The 22,399-nt window shown below is 42.7% G+C and overlaps 1 protein-coding gene across 1 annotated transcript in view; it reads right to left on the bottom strand.

The window, feature by feature from the left end:
• The window catches only part of LOC132385074 (E3 ubiquitin-protein ligase TTC3-like), a 277,705-nt gene that overhangs the window by 169,551 nt on the left and 85,755 nt on the right, over positions 1 to 22,399 (bottom strand). Inside the window, exons 12-20 of the mRNA XM_059956787.1 lie at positions 21,871 to 21,907; positions 21,557 to 21,677; positions 20,032 to 20,074; positions 19,452 to 19,525; positions 17,571 to 17,602; positions 15,527 to 15,576; positions 13,019 to 13,330; positions 7,036 to 7,341; positions 2,758 to 3,447 (exon numbers count right to left, since the gene is read on the bottom strand). Coding sequence (XP_059812770.1) covers positions 2,758 to 3,447; positions 7,036 to 7,341; positions 13,019 to 13,330; positions 15,527 to 15,576; positions 17,571 to 17,602; positions 19,452 to 19,525; positions 20,032 to 20,074; positions 21,557 to 21,677; positions 21,871 to 21,907 — 1,665 coding nt within the window. The remainder of the gene's footprint in view (positions 1 to 2,757; positions 3,448 to 7,035; positions 7,342 to 13,018; positions 13,331 to 15,526; positions 15,577 to 17,570; positions 17,603 to 19,451; positions 19,526 to 20,031; positions 20,075 to 21,556; positions 21,678 to 21,870; positions 21,908 to 22,399) is intronic.

Below are 22,399 nucleotides of genomic sequence, written 5' to 3'. Positions count from 1 at the left end.
AGCTCAGGGTGGCGTAGACAGTGCCCCGCTAGTTGCAATCTTCTCGCCTCGAATTTAATGGTGAGCATTGGTAGGTCGTCATAGAGCTCGACGTTCGTCATGTGCTGTTGCCAACTCACGTCAAGAGCCATCCGGAGCATTCGTGTATAGCAACCATCCAGTGACTATCGCATGGTCTAGGTGAGTGTCCACGTCTCGCATCTGTACGTGAGAATGGACTCTATGACTGCTATGAAGATCCTCTTTTTGAGCCCTCTGGTCAGGTTCGACCTCCAGATTTCCTTCACATCATTCATAGCCCTCCACGCCAGCGCCTTCCGTATCTTTATGTCCTTCTCCAAACTCATCATTCTTGACCCAAGGTACTTGAAGACTAAGACTTTCTTAATGGTATCATTCTTTGTGGTCTTCAGAGTACCTTCATCACAGCTGAATGCCATGTACTCTGTCTCTTTAGCATTTAAGTGAAGTCTAACTTTATTGCACTCAATTTCTACTTTCGTCAGAAGCTGCTGTGCTTCCTCAATCTGGTCAGAGAGTAGGACTGTCATCTGCAAAATCGAGATCTGTGAGCGTAACTGGTCTGACTCTTTTGGTTCGTCCTGGTTTTATGGAAGGCAAATGCATTGTTAGCATTCATAGAGTCATAGCCCTTTGGCTCATCTAGTCCATGGCAAAACCATTTAAACTGCCTTCTCCCAACAACCTGCAGCTGGACCAGAGCCCTCCACATCTCTACTATCCATGTACCTATCCAATGCACCACTTGAGTGAAAAAGTTTCCTCTCATGTTCACTTTTCATCCTTAAGCCATGAGCTCTGGTTGTAGACCCAACCAACCTAACTGGAAAAAACCTGCTTGCATTTACGTTATCTATACACCTCATAATTTTGTATACATCTATCAAATGTCCTCTCAATTTTCTGCGTTCTATAGAATACAGTCCTAATCTATTCAATCCTTCCTTGTTACTCAGGTCCTCCAGATCTGGCAAATTCCTTGTAAATTTTCTCTGTACTATTTCAACTTTATTTACATCTTTCCTGCAGGTAGGTGACCAAAACTGCACACAATACTCCAAATGAGTCCTCACCATTATCTCATGCAATTTCAACTTAACACCATAACTCCAGTACTCAACATACTGATTTATGAAGGCCAATGTGCCAAAAGCTTTCTTTACAATCCTATCTACCTGTGACACCACTCTTAATGAATTATGGACCTGTATTCCCAGATCCCTCTGTTCCACCACACGCCTCAGTGCCCTAGTTTTCACTGTGTAAGACCTACCCTGGTTGGTCCCACCAAAGTGCAACACATGGACTTGTCTGCATTAAATTCCATCTGCCATTTTTCAGCATATTTTTCCAACTAATGCAGATCCCTCTGCAGCCCTTGATAGCCTTCCTCACGGTCCACTACACCCCCAATCTTGGTGTCACCAGCAAATCTGCTGATCCAGTTAACCACATTATTATCCAGATCATTGATATGGATGACAAACAACAAAGGACCCAGCACCGATCCCTGCCGAACTCCACTATTCACAGGCCTCCAATCGGAGACGTTACCCTCTACTACCACTCTCTGGCTTCTCCCACAGAGCCAATGTCTAATCCAGTTTACTACCTCATCCTGAACGCAAGTGACTGAACCTTCTTGACCAGCCTCCCATGTGGGACCTTGTCAAAGGCCTTACTAAAGTCCATCTCGATAGCATTCACTGCCTTGCCTTCATCAACTTTCTTGGTAATATCCTTGAAAACTATAAGATTAGTTAAACATGACCTACCACGCACAAAGCCACGGAGACTATCCCTAATCAGTCTATGTCTATGTTATACAAATACTTGTATAACTCAATAGGTCTAGAATATAAAAGCGAGGATGTAATGTCGAGACCTTATAAAGCACTGGTGAGGCCTCAGTTGCAGTACCATGAGCAATTTTGGGCCCCTTATCTAAGAAAAGATGCGCTAAAACTGGAGAGGGTTCAAAGGAGGTTCACGAAAATGATTCCAGGATTGAATGGCTTGTCATAGGAAGAACTTTTGATGACTCTGGGTCTCTACTCAATGGAATTCAGAAGAATGAGGGGTGACCTCATTGAAACCCATTGAATGGTGAATGGCTTTGATCGAGTGAATGTGCAGAGGATGTTTCCTATGGTGGGAGAGTCTAGCGCCAGAGGGCACAGCCTCAGAATAGAGGGGTATCCAATTAGAACATAGATGAGGAGGAATTTCTTTAGCCAGAAAATCAGTGGAACTAGTGGTGAATCAGTAGAATTCTTGGCCACGGCAGCTGTGGAGGACAGGTCTTTACGTATATTTAAGGCATAGATTGATAGATTCTTGATTGGTCAGGGCATGAAGGGATATGGAGAGAAGGCAGGAGATTGGGGCTAAGAGGGAAATTAATTGGTCATGATGAAATGGCAGATCAGACTCGATGGGCCAAATGGCCTAATTCTGCTCCTATATCTTATGGTCTTAAAATGCTGGAGCAACTTAGCAAACAGGCAGCATCAATGGAGGGGAATAAACAGTCAACGCTTTCGACCTGATGAAGATTCGGGTCTGAAATGTCAACAGTTTATCCCCTCTACAGATGCTGCCTGACTTGCTGAGTTCCTCCAGCATATTGTGTGTGTTGTATAACATTGGCAATCAGAGAGGATCTTCCCACGTTACTCTGTGTTGCAAGTGTGTGGTCTGGGCACTGCAGCAGGTTAGGAGAGAAGAGGTCCTTACGTAGGTGAGCTTTCATTGCCATCATGTACTGTCCAGTCAACTCCGAGCACTGCCTCCCCATGAGTTCAGAGATCAGCTTATAATCCTTCCAGAGCACGTAACCTGGCGTGAACATGATGTCCTCAATCTCCTCAGGGTCCTTCCCAAGGCGGCAGAGGCACTGCTTCGCCTCACTCCAAATCACCAGGAACTCCTCTTCTGGCACGCCAAGGTAACCATCCCTCAGCACTAGCCGCCTCCGCAAGTACAGCAGTCGCAGGAGGCTGGCAGGCTTGGAGTGGTCATCAGTGGGGGGCTCTGTCCGCCAGCCTTTCCTCGGCGCAGGGAAGGACTTGACATGCATCATCAGAAAGACGATAAGTGTGATATCGTACTTCTGGAACTCCAGGCGGGAAGTATTCTGCGGATATAGCAATCCCCAGTCAGAGTGGGAGGCAAAAGTTGCCTGATGTTCCCTGAAGTACCGGTGCAGTTCCGTTTTCTTCAACTTCCGAATTTCTGCCTGCAGGTTACTGGGGGGCACACGCTCGGCAAAAACCTTCTGTGCTATCCGTGTCCCCTCCAAGATAATGAGATACATCAGCCGGAAGAAGTTACAGTAAGAGTTTCGCTCATCTGCTGGGAGATCCTCACGCCTTCGCAGTCTCTTAAGTGGCATGTATCTTTTGAAGCGAGGTATGTAACCATCACCTGGAGTGAAAGAATGGAAAATAGCATTCATTGGAGTTACTGTGTATTTGTATTAATGAACAATGCAATCACAATGTATAAAGATAATGGTACAGCTCTATAAAATTATTATTAGACCACACTTGGGAGTTCTGCTCACCTCATGAGAGCACAGATGTGGATGCATTACAGAGGGTGCAGAGCCGTATTATTTGTAGTATTGACAGAGGATGTAGATGAATATTACCTGAAGTATTGTCAGTATTTAGAGAGAGTGCAGAGCAGTATTACTTCCAGTATTGTGAGTACTGAGAGAGGGTGCAAAGCAATATTACTTGGGAGTATTGAGAGGGTTAAAGCAGTATTAAAGTTATTGAGAATATTGATAGAGGGTGCAGAGGAATATTACTTGCAGCATTGGAGTACTGGTTAGAATATTGTGTTCCTTTCTGGTCACCTCATTATAGGAAGAATGTGGCAGATTTATGGACAGTGCAGAGGAGATCTACCAGGGAACAGCCTGGATTAGACAGCATGTCTTATGAAGATAAGTTGAGCAAGCTAGGACTTTTCCCTTTGGAGTGAGAGTATGTGAGGTCACTTGATAGAGACGTACAAGATTATAAAAGGCATAGATAGAGTGACTTTTTCCCAGGGCAGAAAATGACTAAAATGACTAGAAGGCAGCATAACTTTAAGGTATTTGGAGTAAAGTATAATGAGATGTCACAGGTAGTTTTTTTTTAAAAACAAGAGAGTAGTGGGTGTGTGGGAGGTGCTGCCTGGAGTGTCAATACTGGTAGAGACAGATATATTAGAGGCACATAAGAGCAAATGGTTGAGAATAGATTGGCATGTGGAAGCAAGGGTTGGGTTGATTTGGAGGAGGTTAAAGAGTCGGGGCTGACGGGCCTGTACTGTGCTGTAATGTTAAGTTCTATGTACAAGACAGGACATGTTCTATTGTTCTGCATACACTTCCTATAGCTTTTTTTTATTTCATTGTATATCTTTCATGTTCAAATTATCGCCACTTATTATTAATGTAATGTTAAATATCCATATGCAGGCTGTTAACCAAGATCATGAAACACTCCTGAGGAACAGTCTCGACTCTCCCTTTGCTGCCACTGCGTTCCCACAGCAGTGGTTTTTTTTTGCTGCAGTTCACGGTTTCTTATATCATGTCTCTTATGGCATCACAACCCTATTTATTATTATTACAACCCTGAACAATTCATTAAAGATTTATGAGAAAGTCAGATTCTTGTAAATCAGGTCTTTCATAACTGGAGACTGCCTATATTGAGTTTTCTATAGAATCCCCAGTTTTCATACTTTCTGAATAATGTCACAAACTTCTTAAAAGACATTATATGAATTACACCTAACAAATGCACAATTACAAAGAGAATGTGTGGTACAGGACAGAGTGAGGGAAGGTAGTAGGAGGTATATGTAGTGCATGAACATCAACACTGACCAGTCTTTAGCTCGGCTGAACACAGTCAGTGGATTTGTCTGGGACCTAGATCAGTTGGACAACAAGAGCTGTATGTATAGAGTCTTAGAGCTGTACAGTATGGATAAAGACCCCTTGGCCCGCTCGTGCCCATACCAAAAAGATGTACCATAGATTCAAGCTAACCCAATTCCCCTGCACTTGGTACCTATTCAAGTTCTCATCATTCATGTACCCATTGACATACTTCTTAAATGTATCAAAAGTACCTGCCATAACCACTTCCTCTGGCAGCTAGTTCCATAAGATCAGAAGATGTGTAAACAGAATTCTGCCATTCGGCCCATCAGGTCTACTCCATCATTCCATAATGGCTGATTAATTATCCCTCTCAAACCCATTCTCCTGCCTTCTCCCCATAACCTTGCTCTTACTAATCAAGGAACTATTAACCTTCACTTTAAATAAATAAATACACACACACAAACACACACACACACACACACACACAAACCCCCTCCACAGTCACCTATGGCAATCAATTCCACAGATTCACCACCATCTGGCTAATTAAATTCCTCTTCATCTCCATTCTAAAGGGACATCTTTCTATTCTGAAGTTTTACCCTTTGTTCCCTACTATATTAAACATCCTGTTCACATTCACTCCATCTAGGCCTTTCAATATTCAATAGATGATATTTGGATAAAGATATTCCATTTATCCACCACTTACTGTATCAATAAGTTAGCCCTGAGATTCTATTTCACCTCTAATGTTGAAAGGCGGATGACACGAAGCTGGGTGGCGGTGTTAGCTGTGAGGAGGATGCTAAGAGGATGCAGGGTTAATTGGATAGGTTAGGTGAGTGGGAAATTCATGGCAGATGCAATTTAATGTGGATAAATGTGAGGTTATCCACTTTGGTTGCAAGAACAGGAAAACAGATTATTATCTGAACGGTGGCTGATTAGGAAAAGGGGAGGTGCAACGAGACCTGGGTTTCATTGTACACCAGTCATTGAAGGTGGGCATGCAGGTATAGCAGGTGGTGAAAAAGGCAAATGGTATGTTGGCATTCATAGCAAAAGGATTTGAGTACGGGAGCAGGGAGGTTCTACTGCAGTTGTACAAGGCCTTGGTGAGACCGCACCTAGAGTATTGTGTGCAGTTTTGGTCCCCTAATCTGAGGAAAGACATTCTTGCCATGGAGGGAGTACAGAGAAGGTTCACCAGATTGATTCCTGGGATGGCAGGACTTTCATATGAAGAAAGACTGGATCGACTAGGCTTATACTCACTGGAATTTAGAAGATTGAGGGGGGATCTTATTGAAATGTATAAAATTCTAAAGGGATTGGACAGGCTAGATGCAGGAAGATTGTTTCCGATGTTGGGGAAATGCAGAACGAGGGGTCACAGTTTAAGGATAAAGGGGAAGCCTTTTAGGACTGAGGTGAGGAAAAACTTCTTCACACAGGGAGTGGTGAATCTGTGGAATTCTCTGCTACAGGAAACAGTTGAGGCCGGTTCATTGGCTATATTTAAGAGGGTTAGATATGGCCCTTGTGGCTAAAGGGATCGGGGGTATGGAGAGAAAGCAGGTACAGGGTTCTGAGTTGGATGATCAGCCATGATTATACTGAATGGCGGTGCAGGCTCAAAGGGCCGAATGGCCTACTCCTGCACCTATTTTCTATGTTTCTATGAAACTATGTCCTCTAGTTTTTGATCACCAACTCTGGAAAAAAACATCGCTCACCTACCTAAACCACTCATGCTTTTAATTATCTGTATGAAATCACCCCTTAGTTTCCTACGCTCCAAGGAGTAAAGGCCCAGCCTGTGTAACTTCTCCTTATAACTCATGTTGCAGAGGTGGAACATATTCAGACATTAAAAATGACTCTGTATTTTACAGTGCCTTTCACAACACCCTAACGCCCCTTACAGTCAATTAAGTAATATTCTAAAGTCTGTAGCAAATTCTGACATTACTATAATGTAGGATGTTATCACAGCCACTAATTAATGTTTCTGATCAGATGAGGGATAAATTTTCACCAAGTTAACAAAACTAAAAAGCCGGATTAAAAATAACCGGCAAGAATCCCAGACTTATTCTGTAGTCGCCCATTCCACTTACGCAGCTTTTCAAATTCCTGTTGGAACTCATCCAGACATTTTTTCAGTGTTGGGAAGGATCTCCGCTCTTCTTCCAAAAGGAAAACAAACTCAGCCTTCTCAGCAGCTGACTTCATGTAGACAATGACCTCCAGCAGCCTCTGGCCTCTGTGCACAGGGGAGGTTTTCATCAACAGGTCATTCTCCACATCTGTCAGAATATTTCGGTTCTGCAGACTATAAATAAGGTCCCTTAAAGGGATACCATTCAATGGCTCTGCCAAAACTTCCAGGTACAGGTACAGGAAACTGTCAGCACAACTGTTGCCTTTAAAGAAAAAGTACATAATAAAATACCATTAGCCTTTCAGAATCACATTCAGATTTATTATCACTGACTTTGATGATGTGAAATGGGTTATTTTGCTGCAGCAGGACAGTGTAAAGATATAAACTTACAAGTAACAAAACAATTAACAATGGGAAAAAAAGTATAAAGAGGTAGTGTTCAAGAAACATTCAGAAATCTGATAGTGGAGGGGAAGATGCTGTTTCTGAATCATTTAGTGTGCATCTTCAGACTCCTATCCCTCCTCCCTGATGGTAGCAATGAGAAGAGGTACAGCGTGTAAACAGGTTCTTGGGCGAACCACATCCATGCCAACCATCAAACATCTATTTATGTCAATCTTACGCTAACCTGTCTTATTCACTGCATATTCTTATCAATTCCCATTCAACATTACCTCTTGTCCACATGCTGGGGGCAATTTACATTGACCTGTTTCCACAAGCCATTTTACACTGACCACTTTGATGATGTGTGAGGAATCAGAAGCACTCAGGAAAAACCCATAAGGTCAGAGAAGAACGTGCAAGATCCACACAGACAGCATCACTGAACCTGGGTCATGGCAGCTGTGAGTCAGCAGCTATCTCAGTCATGCTTCCCTAGAAAGATTTAGTCTAAAATACAGGAGTTAACGTCTTAAACATCCCATCAATTTTCCCTCTCACTTTACTGATCATTCTGATAGGCTTACTAAACATTCAGTTCACTTTTACCCTGTCCTTCCATCAATAAGGAATTGACCTACAGTACATTCCTCACACAATTGCAGAATTAACTCTCAATTGCCCAGGGTTCTGCATGGCAAAATATGAACCTTAACCTGTGCTGAAGGGTGAATCATACAATCATAAGACACAGGAGCAGAATTAGGCCATTCAGCCCATCAAGTCTGCTCTACCATTCCATCATGACTAATTTATCATCACTCAAAACCATTCTCCTGCCTTCTACCCATAACCTTTGACACCCTCATGAAACAAGAACCCTATAAGCATTCATTTGAAATATAGCCAATGACTTGGCCTGCAGCTGTCTGCAGCAAAGAATTCCACAGATTTTCCTGCCTTCTCCCTGTATCCCTTCATGCCCTGACCAATCAAGAATCTCTCAACCTCTGCCTTAAATATACGTAAAGACCTGGCCTCCACAGCTGCCTGTGGCCAAGAATTCTACTGATTCACCACTAATTCCACTGATTCTCTGGCTAAAGAAATTCCTCCTCATCTTGATCTAAACGGATATCCCTCTATTCTGAGGCTGTGCCCTCTGGTCCTAGACTCACAATAGGAAACATCCTCACCACATTCACTCTGTCTAGGACTTTCGCCATTCGACACATTTCAATGAGGTCACCCCTCATTCTTATAAATTCCAGACTTGCTAAGGCTATTGGGGAGTGGGAACCAAACTGAAGAGACGGAGGAAGAGGAGGTTAGCTCACAAATAGAGAAAGCTTGGAGACAGTGCAAGAGAGAGGATAGGCAGGTGATAGAGAAGGGATATGCTCAGACCGATGGTTTGAGATGTGTCTATTTTAATGCAAGAAGCATCATGAACAAAGCAGATGAGCTTAGAGCGTGGATCAGTACTTGGAGCTATGATGTTGTGGCCATTAGAGATTTGGATGGCTCAGGGGCAGGAATAGTTACTTAGAGTGCCAGGCTTTACATGTTTCAGAAAGGACAGGGAGGGAGGCAAATGAGGAGGGGGCATGGCACTGTTGATCAGAAATAATGTCACGGCTGCAGAAAAGGAAGAAGTCATGCAGGGCTTGACTACTGAGTGTCTGTGGCTGGAAGTTAGAAACAGGAAGGGGTCAATAACTCTACTGTGTATTATTTATAGACCACCCAATAGTAACAGGGACATCGAGGAGCAGATAGGGAGACAGATTCTGGAATGGTGTAATAATATCAGGGTTGTCATGGTGGGAGATTTTAATTTCCCAAATACTGATCAGCATCTCCTTAGAGCAAGGGGTTTAGATGGGGTGGAGTTTGTTAGGTGTGTTCAGGAAGGTTTCCTGACACAATATGTAGATAAGCCTGCAAGAGGAGAGGTTGTACTTGATCTGGTATTGGGAAATGAACCTGGTCAGGTGTCATATCTCTCAGTGGGAGAGCATTTTGGAGATAGTGATCATAATTCTATCTTCTTTACGATAGCACTGGAGAGGGATAGAAACAGACAAGTGAGGAAAGCATTTAACTGGAGTTAGGGGAAAGATGAAGTATAAATTGGGAACAGATGTTCTCAAGGAAATGTACAGCAGAAATGTGGCAAATGTTCAGGGGATATTTGCGTGACGTTCTGCACAGGTATGTTCCAATGAGACAGGGAAAGGATGGAAGGGTACAGGAACTGTGGTGTATAAAGGCTGTTGTAAATCTTTCTTTCTTTCTCAATCTTTTATTATTAAGTTTTGAATAGATAAACATAACAATGATAATGATACAAAGAGATCGGGATTACATTAATAACGGTTAATGTATGCAGAAACAGACTCCGAGTAACATGTGTAATCTAAGCCTCCCAGTATCTTAGTAACTGAACATGAAAAAGATTCAAAAAAAAATTTATACAGGAAAAAAAAAGTCCCCCTAAACTAAAAAAAAACAAAACAAAAGCTGGGCTGCGATGTTTCATCGGTTAAAATCATTATTTGTCATTAATTCCACTCCTCTATACACAAACAAAAAGTTATTCAGAAAAGGTCAGCTTACGTCATATGAAAATGTTGATTAAATAGCCTCTAGGTTTCTTCAAGTTTAACTGAAGGGTCAATAGTGCCACTCCTAATTTTTTCTACATTTAAACATGTTATAGTTTGGGAAAACCATTAAAATGTAGTAGGGGGATTAGAATTTTTCCATTTAAATAAAATAGATCTTCTGGCTATTAATGTAACAAATGCAATCAAACTGCAAGCTGAAAGGGATAATTGACTACAGACCATCACTGGTAATCCAAAAATTGCAGTAAAATTGGCTGTTGTAAATCTAGTCAAGAAGAAAAGCTTACGAAAGGTTCAAAAAACTAGGCAATGACAGAGATCTAGAAGATAATAAGGCTAGCAGGAAGGAGCTTAAGAATGAAATTAGGAGAGCCAGAAGGGGCTATGAGAAGGCCTTAGTGAGCAGGATTAAGGAAAACCCCAAGGCATTCTACAAATATGTGAAGAGCAAGAGGATAAGACGTGAGAGAATAAGACCAATCAAGTGTGACAGTGGAAAAATATGTATGGAGCCGGACAAGATAGCAGAGGTATTTAAAAGGTACTGAAAAGCTTGAGCATATAGACATTAAGAAAGACGATCTGCTGGAGCTTTTAGAAAGCATCAAGTTGGATAAGTGTCTGGGACCAGATGAGATGTACCTCAGGCTACTGTGGGAGGCGAAGGAGGAGATTGCTGAGCCTCTGGCAATGATCTCTGCATCATCACTGGGGACAGGAGAGGCTCCGGAGGATTGGAGGGTTGCAGATGTTGTTCCCTGATTCAAGAAAGGGAGTAGAGATAGACCGGCGAGTCTTACTTCAGTGGTTGGCAAGTTGATGGAGGAGATCCTGAGAGGCAGGATTTATGAACATTTGGCAAGGCACAATATGATTAGGAATAGTCAGTATGGCTTTGTCAAAGGCAGGTTGTGCCTTACTAGCCTGATTGAATTTTTTGAGGATGTAATTAAACATACTGATGAAGGTAGAGCAGTAGATGTAGTGTATATGGATTTTAGCAAGGCATTTGATAAGGTACCCCTTATCAAGGCTTATTGAGAAAGTAAGGAGGCATGGGATCCAAGGGGACATTGCTTTGTGGATCTCATTGAAACCTATCCAATGATACAAAAATCTGAAACCCACCCTCCTCCACCAACTCCATACCTACATGTTCAACTGTATGATTTATAACTTCTTATTTCTGACCTCACTAGCGTGTGGCATGTGTTTCAGATCTGAACCACAACCCTGGAGGCCCTGCCCTTTAACTTAGCACCTAACTCTTTGAACTCACTTTGCTGAAACTAGTCACTCTTTTTACCCATGTCATTGGTAGCTACATGGACCACGACCTCTGGCTGTTCACACTCCCACTTAAGAATGTTGAGAACTCAATCTGAGATGTCCTGGACCCTGGCACCCAGGAGGCAACAAGCATTCAGGTATCTCGTTCTTGTCCACAGAACATCCTTTCTGTTCCCCTAATCAATGAATCCCCTATCAATATAGCTCATCTCTTCTCCACACCTCCTTTCCTTCTGAGCCACAGAGCCAGACTCAGTGCCTGAGACCTGACTGCTGTGACTTTCCTCTGTTATGTCATTCCCCTTAACAGTATCCAAAGTGATGTACCTGTTGTTGAGGGGGATGGTCATAGTGGTAGCTCTGCACTGACTGCCTATCCCGTTTCCCCCTCCTAACAGTCAACCAGTCCTGCACCTTGGGTGTAACTACATAACTCCCTGTATGTCCTGTCTATCAAACCTTCAGTCTCCTGAATGGTCTGGAGTTCATCCTGTTCTAGCTCCAGCTCCTTAACGCGGTCTGTTCGAAGCTGCAGCTGGATGCACTTCTTGCAGGTGTCGTCATCAGAAACACTTGAGGTCTCCTTGCCTTCCCATATCCCATGACAGGAGCTTCCAGCATCCTGTCTGGCATCCCAACTGCTCTAAATGTGCAATAAGAAATAAAGAAAAAAATCTACCTACAGCCTAGCCTCTCCTCGCTAAAACCTTGTTGAACCAAAGCCTCAACTCCCAACACCACACTGGCCCACTCACACAATGGCCACTCTGCTTAAACCTAACTTTTTTTAAAATTGTTCCTTGCCAAGTGCCTAATGACGTGCAATCCAATGTCTCCTTGGGACAGTATCGCACAAAATGTGCCAAATGCCTCCGCTCACTTCTTTTAAACTCTCTCTCCTATGCCACAATCCCACGTCTCCCTTGTCTCAATCCCATGGTGCGCAAAATGTGCCGACTGCCCCAGACTGCACTCTTTCAATCTTATTGATAGATTTAAGACATCTTTCATCTTGGAGCATGCCAACCACTTTCAGGGATTATTAATGGAACCAAACCCTGACTTCCTTCAGGAATTGTACATCATTCACCACCTCTGCTCCTTAGATCAATGTGGAGTTTCTCCAAGCCTGCACTTCAACTATCATTAGATGTATCTACAAGTTGCTGCTGGGAAGGAAACTTTTTTTTATTATTGTATTTAGAGATACAGCACAGCAACAGGCCCTTCTGGCCCAATGAGCCCGCACCAACCAATTACACACATAACCAATCAGCCTACTGACCCATATGTCTTTGGAATGTGGGAGGAAACCGGAGCACCCAGAGGAAACCTGCATACTCACGGGATAAAATATGAACTGCTTTTGACAACAGCGGGAAATGAGCCCAGTGTTACTGACACTGTAATAGCATTACGCTAACCACTATACAACCCTGCCCGCCGATGCAAATTCATCTGAACAAAGGTGATGCAACTTCACCAGCAGTGAATGCATTCATGTATACGCCTCAGTTTAATGTTCTGTAATCCTCTGTATGAAACTGAGAAACATTACCAAACAAGTTGGAAGGACAGATGATTTGTAAATGGCATCCCATGAAGTCTGCAGGCAGAATTCCAACATACCCATTTCCTCCAGATTCTGGACCCATTTGGAAAGTTCCGGCTTCAATCCATCGATTGCGACTAGCACGGATGTGAACTTGCGAATCTCCAGGTTGGAGTTCTTTTTCAGCACGATTCGAAGTAGGGCATCCAGCTTCAATGGCCCGGTGCTCTGCTTCTCCACCTCTTCCTGGTCACCTTCAGAGAGAAATTTCTTCAGCTTCAAGCGATAGAGCAGGAACGAGATATCCTCCACACCGTGAGTGATCAGCTCCTGCTCTGAATGCACTGCTCGCCACAGACGACATTTGGAAGGGTCAAAGACTATCTTATCTGTAGGCAACCAAAGTAGATAAATGTTAGCTAAGAGAAACTTTGATGCCTTGCATGCACACAATGGACAGTCAGACACAAACCAAAAGACATAGGAGCAGAATTAGGTCATTCAACCCATCGAGTCCGTCGCTTCATCATGGCTGATCCCGGAAACCATTCAACCCCATTCACCTGCCCTCTCACCATATCCCTGGAAACCCCGACCAATCAGGAATCTGTCAACTTGCGCTTTAATTATACCCACAGACTTGGCCTCCACCGCAGTCTGTGGCAGAGCATTCCACAGATTCACCACTCTTTGGCTAAGAAAAATTGATGACCCTACTCACCCCAAACACAAACTGTTTCAGCTGCTACCATCCAGGAAAAAGTACCGCAGCATAAAAGCCAGGACCAACAGGCTCCGGAACAGCTTCTTCCACCAGACTGATTAATTCATGCTGATACAACTGTGTTTCTACATTATATTGATTGTCCAGTTCTACAGACTATTTATTATAAATTACTATAAATTGCACATTGCACATTTGAACAGGGATGTAACATAAAGATATTTGCTCCTCATGTATGTGAAGAAAGTAATAAAGTCATTACAATTCAATTTCCCAACACTGTATTCCATCTGCCACACTTTTTTTGCCCATTCTTCCAATTTGTCTAAGTCCTGCTACAATCACATTGCTTCCTCAGCACTACCTACCCCTCCACCTACCTTCGTATCACCTGCAAACTTTGCCACTAAGCCATCAATTCCATTATCTAAATCATTCACAGACAATGTGAAAAGTAGCGGTCCCAATATTGATTCCTGAGGAACAACACTAGTCACAGACAGCCAACCAGAAAAGTGGGATTGAAACATATAAGATTATTAAGGGATTGGACACGCTAGAGGCAGGAAACATGTTCCCAATGTTGGGGGAGTCCAGAACTAGAGGCCACAGTTTAAGAATAAGGGGTAGGCCATTTAGAACAGAGTTGAGGAAAAACTTTTCCACCCAGAGAGTTGTGGATCTATGGAATGCTCTGCCTCAGAAGGCAGTGTAGGCCAATTCTCTGGATGCTTTCTAGAAAGAGTTAGATAGAGCTCTCAAAGATAGCGAAGTCAACAGATATGGGGAGAAGGCAGGAACAGGGTACTGACTGTGGATGATCAGCCATGATCACAGTGAATAGCAGTGCTGGCTTGAAGGGCCGAATGGCCTACCCCTGCACCTATTATCTATTGTCACAGCTGTCCATGGCAATGAATTCCACAGATTCACCACTCTCTTGGCTGAAGAAATTCCTCCACATCTCTGCTCTAAAGGGACGACCTTCTATCCCAAGGCAGTGCCCCCTGGTCCTGGACTCACCCACTATTGGAAGTATCCTTTCCACGTGCATTTCCCACCGGCAAAGGGTCAATAAAAGCACTTTTTCGATGGCAGTTGTAAAAACCAGGAGTTTTATTGGGGAGAGAGAGAGAGCTTGTGGTATGCTGAATTACCGGGTGAACAAGTAGTCTTTGGGGTACTGCAAATCTGTGTCTTTGCTGATGCTTTTGCTGCACGCTTGAGAGTTCAGTGGAGGGTGCCGATGCTTGTTTTTGCTGGTGGGGGGGGGGAACGTTGCATTGCTGCTGCTTACGCGGGAGTGGGGGGAGCTGGGTAGGCTTTAGGTTTCTAACATTTAACCATCATTTATTCTTTCGGGCACTCCTCTGTTTTCGTGGATGTTTGCAAAGAAAAGGAATTTCAGGAATGTACATCCCTGACATTAAATTAAACCTTTGATGGGGAAAATGCATTTTTACTTAGTGTTCTGATGAAACCAGTGATGAATGGAATTAAATTCACTGGAAATGTACAAAAGAGCATTTGATCTATAGTCATAAAGGAAAATTTTTACAAAGAAAGGACGGGATAGTGGACAGATAGGCAATTTGGAGCTGAATGGCCTCATTGAGCTGAAGGATTCCATCTGCAGGCCCCAAGATGTGAAGAACAAAGAGTCTTAAATATCTGGTATGGGTTTTATCATTCTGCACACTCAAAGCAACCAATACTTCCTTCTATTTTAATGGCGCTAGTTTGACGCTTAGAACTATGGAGCTTAAAGACAAATAGAGAAACACACACACAAAATGCTGAAGGAACTCAGCAAGTCAGGGAAAATATTGACTCTTTACAGATAGGCTTTGGATCTACTTACCTGCACTTTTTGGTTCTGATATTTTCCTGGAACTATTTTCCTCTTCATATCTAAAGTATGGAGATATGTGAGGGTTAGTAAAGTTACTTTAACTGGTTTATTTCCTTCAGCAACCTTTCCCCCTTCATCTTATCAATTGGTACCAACTTAGAACCAGGTTCCTGTGGCACAGTGACTTCTGGCACTGTTCTTTGTGTCCAAGTTAAGACTAGATGAAGAGGACTATTCAGCTCCAACAGACACTGTGCCCAATCCACACAAACTGTTGGAGAAACTCAGCAAGTGAGACAACATCTATAGACGGGAATAAACAGTTGAAGTTTTGGTCCCTTCATCAGGATTGATGAAACATTGACTCTTTATTCCTTTACATAGATGCTGAATGTTTCCTACCATTTACAGGTGAGGGGTCTCAGCCAGATATGTTGACTGTTTATTTCTCTCCAGAGATGCTACACAACCTGCTGATTTCCTCCAGCATTTTGTGTGTGTTACTCAAGAGGATTCGATGACAAGCTAAATTTCTAGACATCAGTCGCATTTTATTCCATACTTCCTGGTTTGATCAGTTGGTAAATAATTCAGGGGATGTGTCAGGTAAACATAAAACTCATACAACAGTGGAGTTGCTGCTAATTCAGGGGCTCTACAAAAGAAAGCACAAAGTAAGGGCAGCATGGTAGTGTGGTGGCTAGCGTAATGCTTTACAACACCAGTGACCTGGGTCCAATTCCCACTATTATCTGTAAGGATTCAGTACATTCTCCCCAAGAGGGTGTGGAATTCCTCTAGGTGCTCCAGTTTCTTCCCACATTCCAAAGGCATATTGATTAGGGTTAGTGAGTTGTGGGCATGCTAGGAAGCGTGGCAACAATTGTGGGCTGCCCCCAGAACATCTTCAGACTGTGTCACCTGTTGACACAAACAACTCATTTCACTGCATGTTTTGATATTTCAATGTACATATGACAAATAAAATTAATCTTTAAATTTAAAGCTCTCCCAATCTGCCAACTAAAATACCTAGGATCATAAGAAACTGAAATAAGATGTGAGCAGAGCTCAGCATATCACAGCAACCAGCCTCCCCTCCGCCGACTGTCTTCACTTCCTGTTGCATTGTTAAAACAGCCAACATAGAACTCAGCCACCCTGGGCATTCTCTCTTCTTCCCACTCCTATCAGGCAAAAGATTCAAACACCTGAAAGCACGTCCCACCAGGCTCAAGGACAGCTTCCATCCCACTGTTATAAGGACTATTCACTGGACCCCTTGTAAAAATAAGATGGACATTTGACCTCGCTATCTACTTCATCACAACCTTGCACCTTACTGTCTGCCTGCAATGCACTTTCTCTGTAACTGTAACACTTTATTCCGCATTCTGTTAATGTATTCCCTTGTTTTACCTCAGTGCACTTTTGTACTGAATTGATCTGTATGGATGGCATGCAAAACTAAGTTTTTCCCTGTACCTCAGTACTTGTGACAATAACAGAGAATTTACCAAAATAACAAGGAGTCCAAATGCTGCCAACAGTAGAGAATGTGACTCTCTAAAAAGGCAAATATTGAATTATAATCAGGTTTATTATCACTGATATGACATGAAAAGTGTTGTTTTGTGGCAGCAGTCAGTGTAATACACAAAAATTACTCTAAATTATAATAAGCGTATAAAAATAAATAAGTAGTGGAAAAAGAAAACAATATAATGAGGTAATGTTCATAGGCCATTCAGAAATCTGATGGCGGAGGGGAAGAAGCCGTTCCTAAAATGTTGAGTGTGTGTCTTCTGGCTCCTGTACCTCCCCATTGATGTCAGTAATAAGAGAGCATGTCCAGTGATAAGGGTTCTTAAAGTCAGGAAAGAAGGTCAGAGAGAGAGAAATACTAGGTAAGGCAACCAGGATTCATGGTTTACAAGCACTGGAAATCTGCTAGACCTACTCTTCTGGGCAGGAGAACTGGTGAACTGTGGAAGAGTGGAAGGAACCCAGTTATAATTCATTAACACATTGGAGATTTTCAACTGCTACTTACTGTTCATTGGAATCTGGAGGAACATCTTCACACTAAACAAAAAAACATGAAAAGAATGTTGAGCACTTATTTGTTATATTTTTTACAATGAGGTCTCAGCATTCCTGCAGATAAAGACAGAAGGGTATTTTGTTCACCTTTAATGACCCTAAATTCCCCTTCTATTACAACTATATAATTTCAAATGGATACCCCCAAGCTTAGTGTTCACAGCACATCTCATGTGCTCCTTGTTCATTGTACAAAACTTCCTGATATCAATCGGTTAACATGATGCTTTACAGCACCACCAATCAGGATTCAATGCCTGCTACTGTCTGTAAGAAGTTTGTACGATCTCTCTGTGAACGTGTAGCTTTCTGAGGGTGCTCCGGTTTGCTCCCGCATCCTAAAGTCGCACATGGTAGGGTTAGTAAGTTGTGGACATGCTATGTTGGTGCCAGAAGCGTAGTGAAACTTGCGGACTGCCCCCAGCACATCCTCAGACTGTGTTGATCGTTGGTTCAAACGGTACATTTCACTGTATGTTTCCATGTACATGTGAAAAACAAAGCTAATTTAATCTTTAATCTTCAATTTCTTTTCTTTTGCTCTCTGAGTCTGCATTTTCTTTCATTTCAATTGAAGAATCAGGATTCAAGTTTATTTATCACATGTACATCAGAACATACAGTAACAATCAAAACACCCAAGGATGTGCTGGGTGTCTACAGGTGTTGCCACACATCCCTGGATATAAATCCAGATTTGCTTTATAAAAGATTATTTAGATTGCAACCACTAAAGGGTTAAAAAGGGAAGAATATTTGAACTGAGAAGTTCACCTCGTTTCTCCTTCCACAGGAATTGTCTAAGCTGCTGAGTGTTTCTGATTTTATTTCCGATTTCCAGCAATGGAAGTTTTTGACTTTCAGCTTTCAACATCCACTTGTCCTGAAAGATGAATGCCTCTGCTTTTTTTTAAGAAATTCACAGTATGGGGCCAACAGTTGTGCAGTCAGCATTTCAAAACCTTTAATGGATGGTTTGAGAGCCTTTTCAAAGTTAAGTCTCAGCCATATTGTTGTGGACTTGAGCAGCAAAGGGTTTTGCTCAAACATCAGTGAGACAATGAGTTTTTAAACTTACAATCACTCTTACTGTAACTCAGAATAGCGGAGCGTTATTTTAGAACGGAGATGAGGAGGAATTTCTTCAGTCACAGAGTTGTGAATCTGTGGAATTCATTGCCACAGGCAGCTGTGGAGGCCAAGTCTGTATGTATATCTAAGGCAGGGGTTGACAGATTCTTGACTGGTCAGGGTATGGAAAGGATACAGGGAAAAGGCAGGAAATTGGGGCTGAGAGGAAAACTGAATCAGATGAAATGGTGGAGCAGATTCAATGGGCCAAATAGCCTAATTCTGCTCCTCTATCTTATTATCTTAATTGGTCACATGATAGTAATTGGGTGACACAGGCTCAATGGGCCGAAAGAGTCTGTTACCAAGGCTGTATCTTTAAATAAAATAAACATAGAAACCTACAGCACTATACAGGCCCTTCAGCCCACAATGCTGTGCTGAACATGTACTTACTTCAGATATTACCTCAGGTTACTTATAGCCCTCTATTTTTATAAGCTTCATGTACCTATCCAAGAATATGTTAAAAGACCCTATTGTTTCTGCCTCCACCACTGTTGCCGGCAGCCCATTCTACGCACTCACCACTCTCTGTGTAAAAAACTTACCCCTGACATCTCCTCTGTGCCTACTTCCAAGTACCTTAAAACTGTGCACCTCTCATGTTAGCCATATAAAATATGGCCAATTTTCCAAACTTTAACATTGATGAAAGTGGAAAAGGGGGAAAAGGGGAGGACAAAGAGGAAAATTTTACCAAGTCTGTCTTTTCAGTCTTGGGAGCCGACTTCTGACTTTCAATACTTGTGTCGGATTCTTCAGGGAGCTCATCTGGAACAAACACAGGAATATAGGCATGACTGTACACAACAACACTTGCAGGTATGAGGACAATGTGGTCATTTTCTTTGGAAGGAGATTTGAGGGAGGATTCAGAGTCACAGACTTATGCAGCACAAAAACAGGCCCTTCAGCCCAACTTGGCAATACATGTGCCTGTGTTTGGCTCATATTCCATTAAACCTTTCCTAATTATAAGACCATAAGACATAGGAGCAGAGGAGCATCACAAAATGTCTTTTAAATTTAATAATTGTACCAATTTCTACCACTTCCTCTGGCAGTTCATCCCATAGAACCACTAACCCCACTAACCTGGGGAAAGGACTGTGACCATCCACCTTATGTACTCCACTCATGTATTTGTCACCCTTCCACCTCCATTACCTCAGGGTAAAAAGTCCCAAACTATCCAGTCTCTCCTTACAACTCAAGCCATCCATAAGACCAGAAGAAATAGGAGAAGAATTAGAGAAACGCCTTCTGTTCTGACTCACCGAAAACCTTGCAGTTCTTTTCAATCGGGTTTTCGCAAGCTGCCTGGAAAAAGAATCAAGAATGCACGTTAATCTTTCTCTTCAATGCTGCTTCATTCTCTCTGCCACAGAGAATTTTTGGTCTTAAGACTTTTAATTTACAAACAGCATTGTTTATTCTCTTTCACCACCCTCCTATCTGACCTCGGTTCACTCTCCCCACTTCCATCAGAATAGAGTTAAGCAGATTTGACCTCAATCAAGGGAGATGTTAGCAGAGATAAGAAGAGGTTAAACCAGAATTACATGTGACTTCATGGAGGGAAATTAAATGGTTTGGAACATGCAGAATCAGGTTTAATATCACTGACATATATCATGAAATTTGTACGTGTTCATTGTCCTGAAACATTGAGTGTGTGTCTTCAAGCTTCTGTACCTCCTCTCTGATGGTAGCAATGAGAAGAGGGATTGGCCTGGTTGATGGGGGTCCTTAATGGTGGATGCAGAGCTTTTGAGGCATCATCTTTTGAAGAAGTCCTTAATGCTGGGGAGGCTTGTATCCATGATGGAACTGGCTGAGTTTGCAACCCTCTGCAGCTTTTTCCCAAACCTGTGCAAAGTGTAGTGGATAGCTAGAGACTATTACAGCACCAGCAACCCAGGTTCAATTCTTGCTGTCTGTAAGGAGTTTGTACATTCTCCCTGTGCCAGCATGGGTTTCCTCCAGGTGCTCCGGTTTCCTCCCAAAGATATATGGGTTAGGAGATTAATTGGTAACATGAACGAGCATTGGCGTAATTGGCAGCATGGGCCTGAAGGGATGGAAGAGCCTCTTACTGTGTTGTATATCTAAATAAATTTTTTTAAATAAGATTATTTTCTTGAATGGTAGTCATTGACCTTGAATGTAGTTTGGCATGGACCTCCAGTGGAAGGTGCAGATGGAGTGTCATGATCCAAAGCTTCAAGATATCCATCCATATTATCGATATGTAACTACTTTCACTGGTTTGGATGTTTGGGAAGAGTGGGCAAAATCTAGGAAACAAGGGCAGAACCTACTAGGATTCCACTGGGAAACAGGTTGAGACTTATCTGCAGTAATAGAGAGCTTTCCTCCACGAATAGCTTAAGATTTTAAGAATTAACTTTATTTGTCACACGTACATCAAAACATACAGTGAAATATACAGACATTCAGTTGCGTCAATGATCAACACAGGCTGAGGACATGCTGGGGGCAGCCTGCAAGTGTTACCAAACACAGCATGCCCACAACTCACTAACCCTAACCTGTACGCCTTTGGATGTAGGAGGAAACTAGAGCGCCCAGAGGAAGCTCACAGTCACAGGAGAACATACAATCTCCTTACAGACGGCAGAGGAAATTGAATCCTAATTGCTGATGCTGTGATAAATTGTGTCTACCTCTATCATACTGTGCCACCCTGTTGTCAAGCCTAGGATTTTTTTTAATGAACTGAAGGTATTTAACCACATTTTCCACCCTCCAATTAGGACTCTGTCAATTCCCACAACTCACCTGGAATTTCTCCCCTCTGACATTGCCGGCAGACCCTTCACCTTCCAAAGACTCAATGTCTGTATCTGAACCTGGCCCAGGCACGGAGCTGTCATCACCACCAGCAACCATTGCTTTTTTACTGAAAAGAACCAGATGGAAAAAGTAAAGACAGGGCTGTGGGAGAGCCAGACAGAAGGTAACCACTTACCCACTCACACCATTGTTACAGAATTCTCAGTGAGTTATATATGACAAAATAGACAAATTGCTCCATTTTAAAGTTGTCTTTACCCTCACTAAAAAAAAATGGAGAATAATTCAGGCTCACTTACCATGAACTGTGCTCCTCTTGTGTTGTTTCGCAGTTACCTGAGGGAATGGAACAACAAAATAGAGTCATAAAGCGATATCACACAGATACAGGCCCTTCAGCCCAACCAGTCCATGCCAATCATGTTGCCCACCCAGTTAGTCCCAATTTCCTCCGTTCGACCCAAATCCCTCAAAACCAGCCCCTCCAAACGATACTGACTGGCTGCATCACTGTCCAGTATGGGGGTGGGGGGGGGGCGGTGACAGGGATACTGCAGAGGATTGATGTAAGCTGCAGAGAGTGGTAAAATTAGTCAGCTCCATCATGGGTACTCTGTAATTTCCAGGACATCTTCAAGGAGTGATGCCTCAAAAAGGTGGTGTCCATTATTAAGGACCCGATCACCCAGGACATGCATTCTTCTCAAAGTTACCATCAGGAAGGAGATACAGGAGCCTGAAGGCACACACTCAGCAATCCAGGAACAGCTTCTTCCCCTCTGCCATCTGATTTCTAAATGGACAATGAACCCATGACTACCTGACTAC

This window comes from Hypanus sabinus, chromosome X2, assembly GCF_030144855.1.
Source record: "Hypanus sabinus isolate sHypSab1 chromosome X2, sHypSab1.hap1, whole genome shotgun sequence".
NCBI lineage: Eukaryota > Metazoa > Chordata > Chondrichthyes > Myliobatiformes > Dasyatidae > Hypanus > Hypanus sabinus.
The sequence above is the reverse complement of the archived record's forward strand: the minus strand, read 5'-3'. Positions and strand labels throughout refer to the sequence as shown.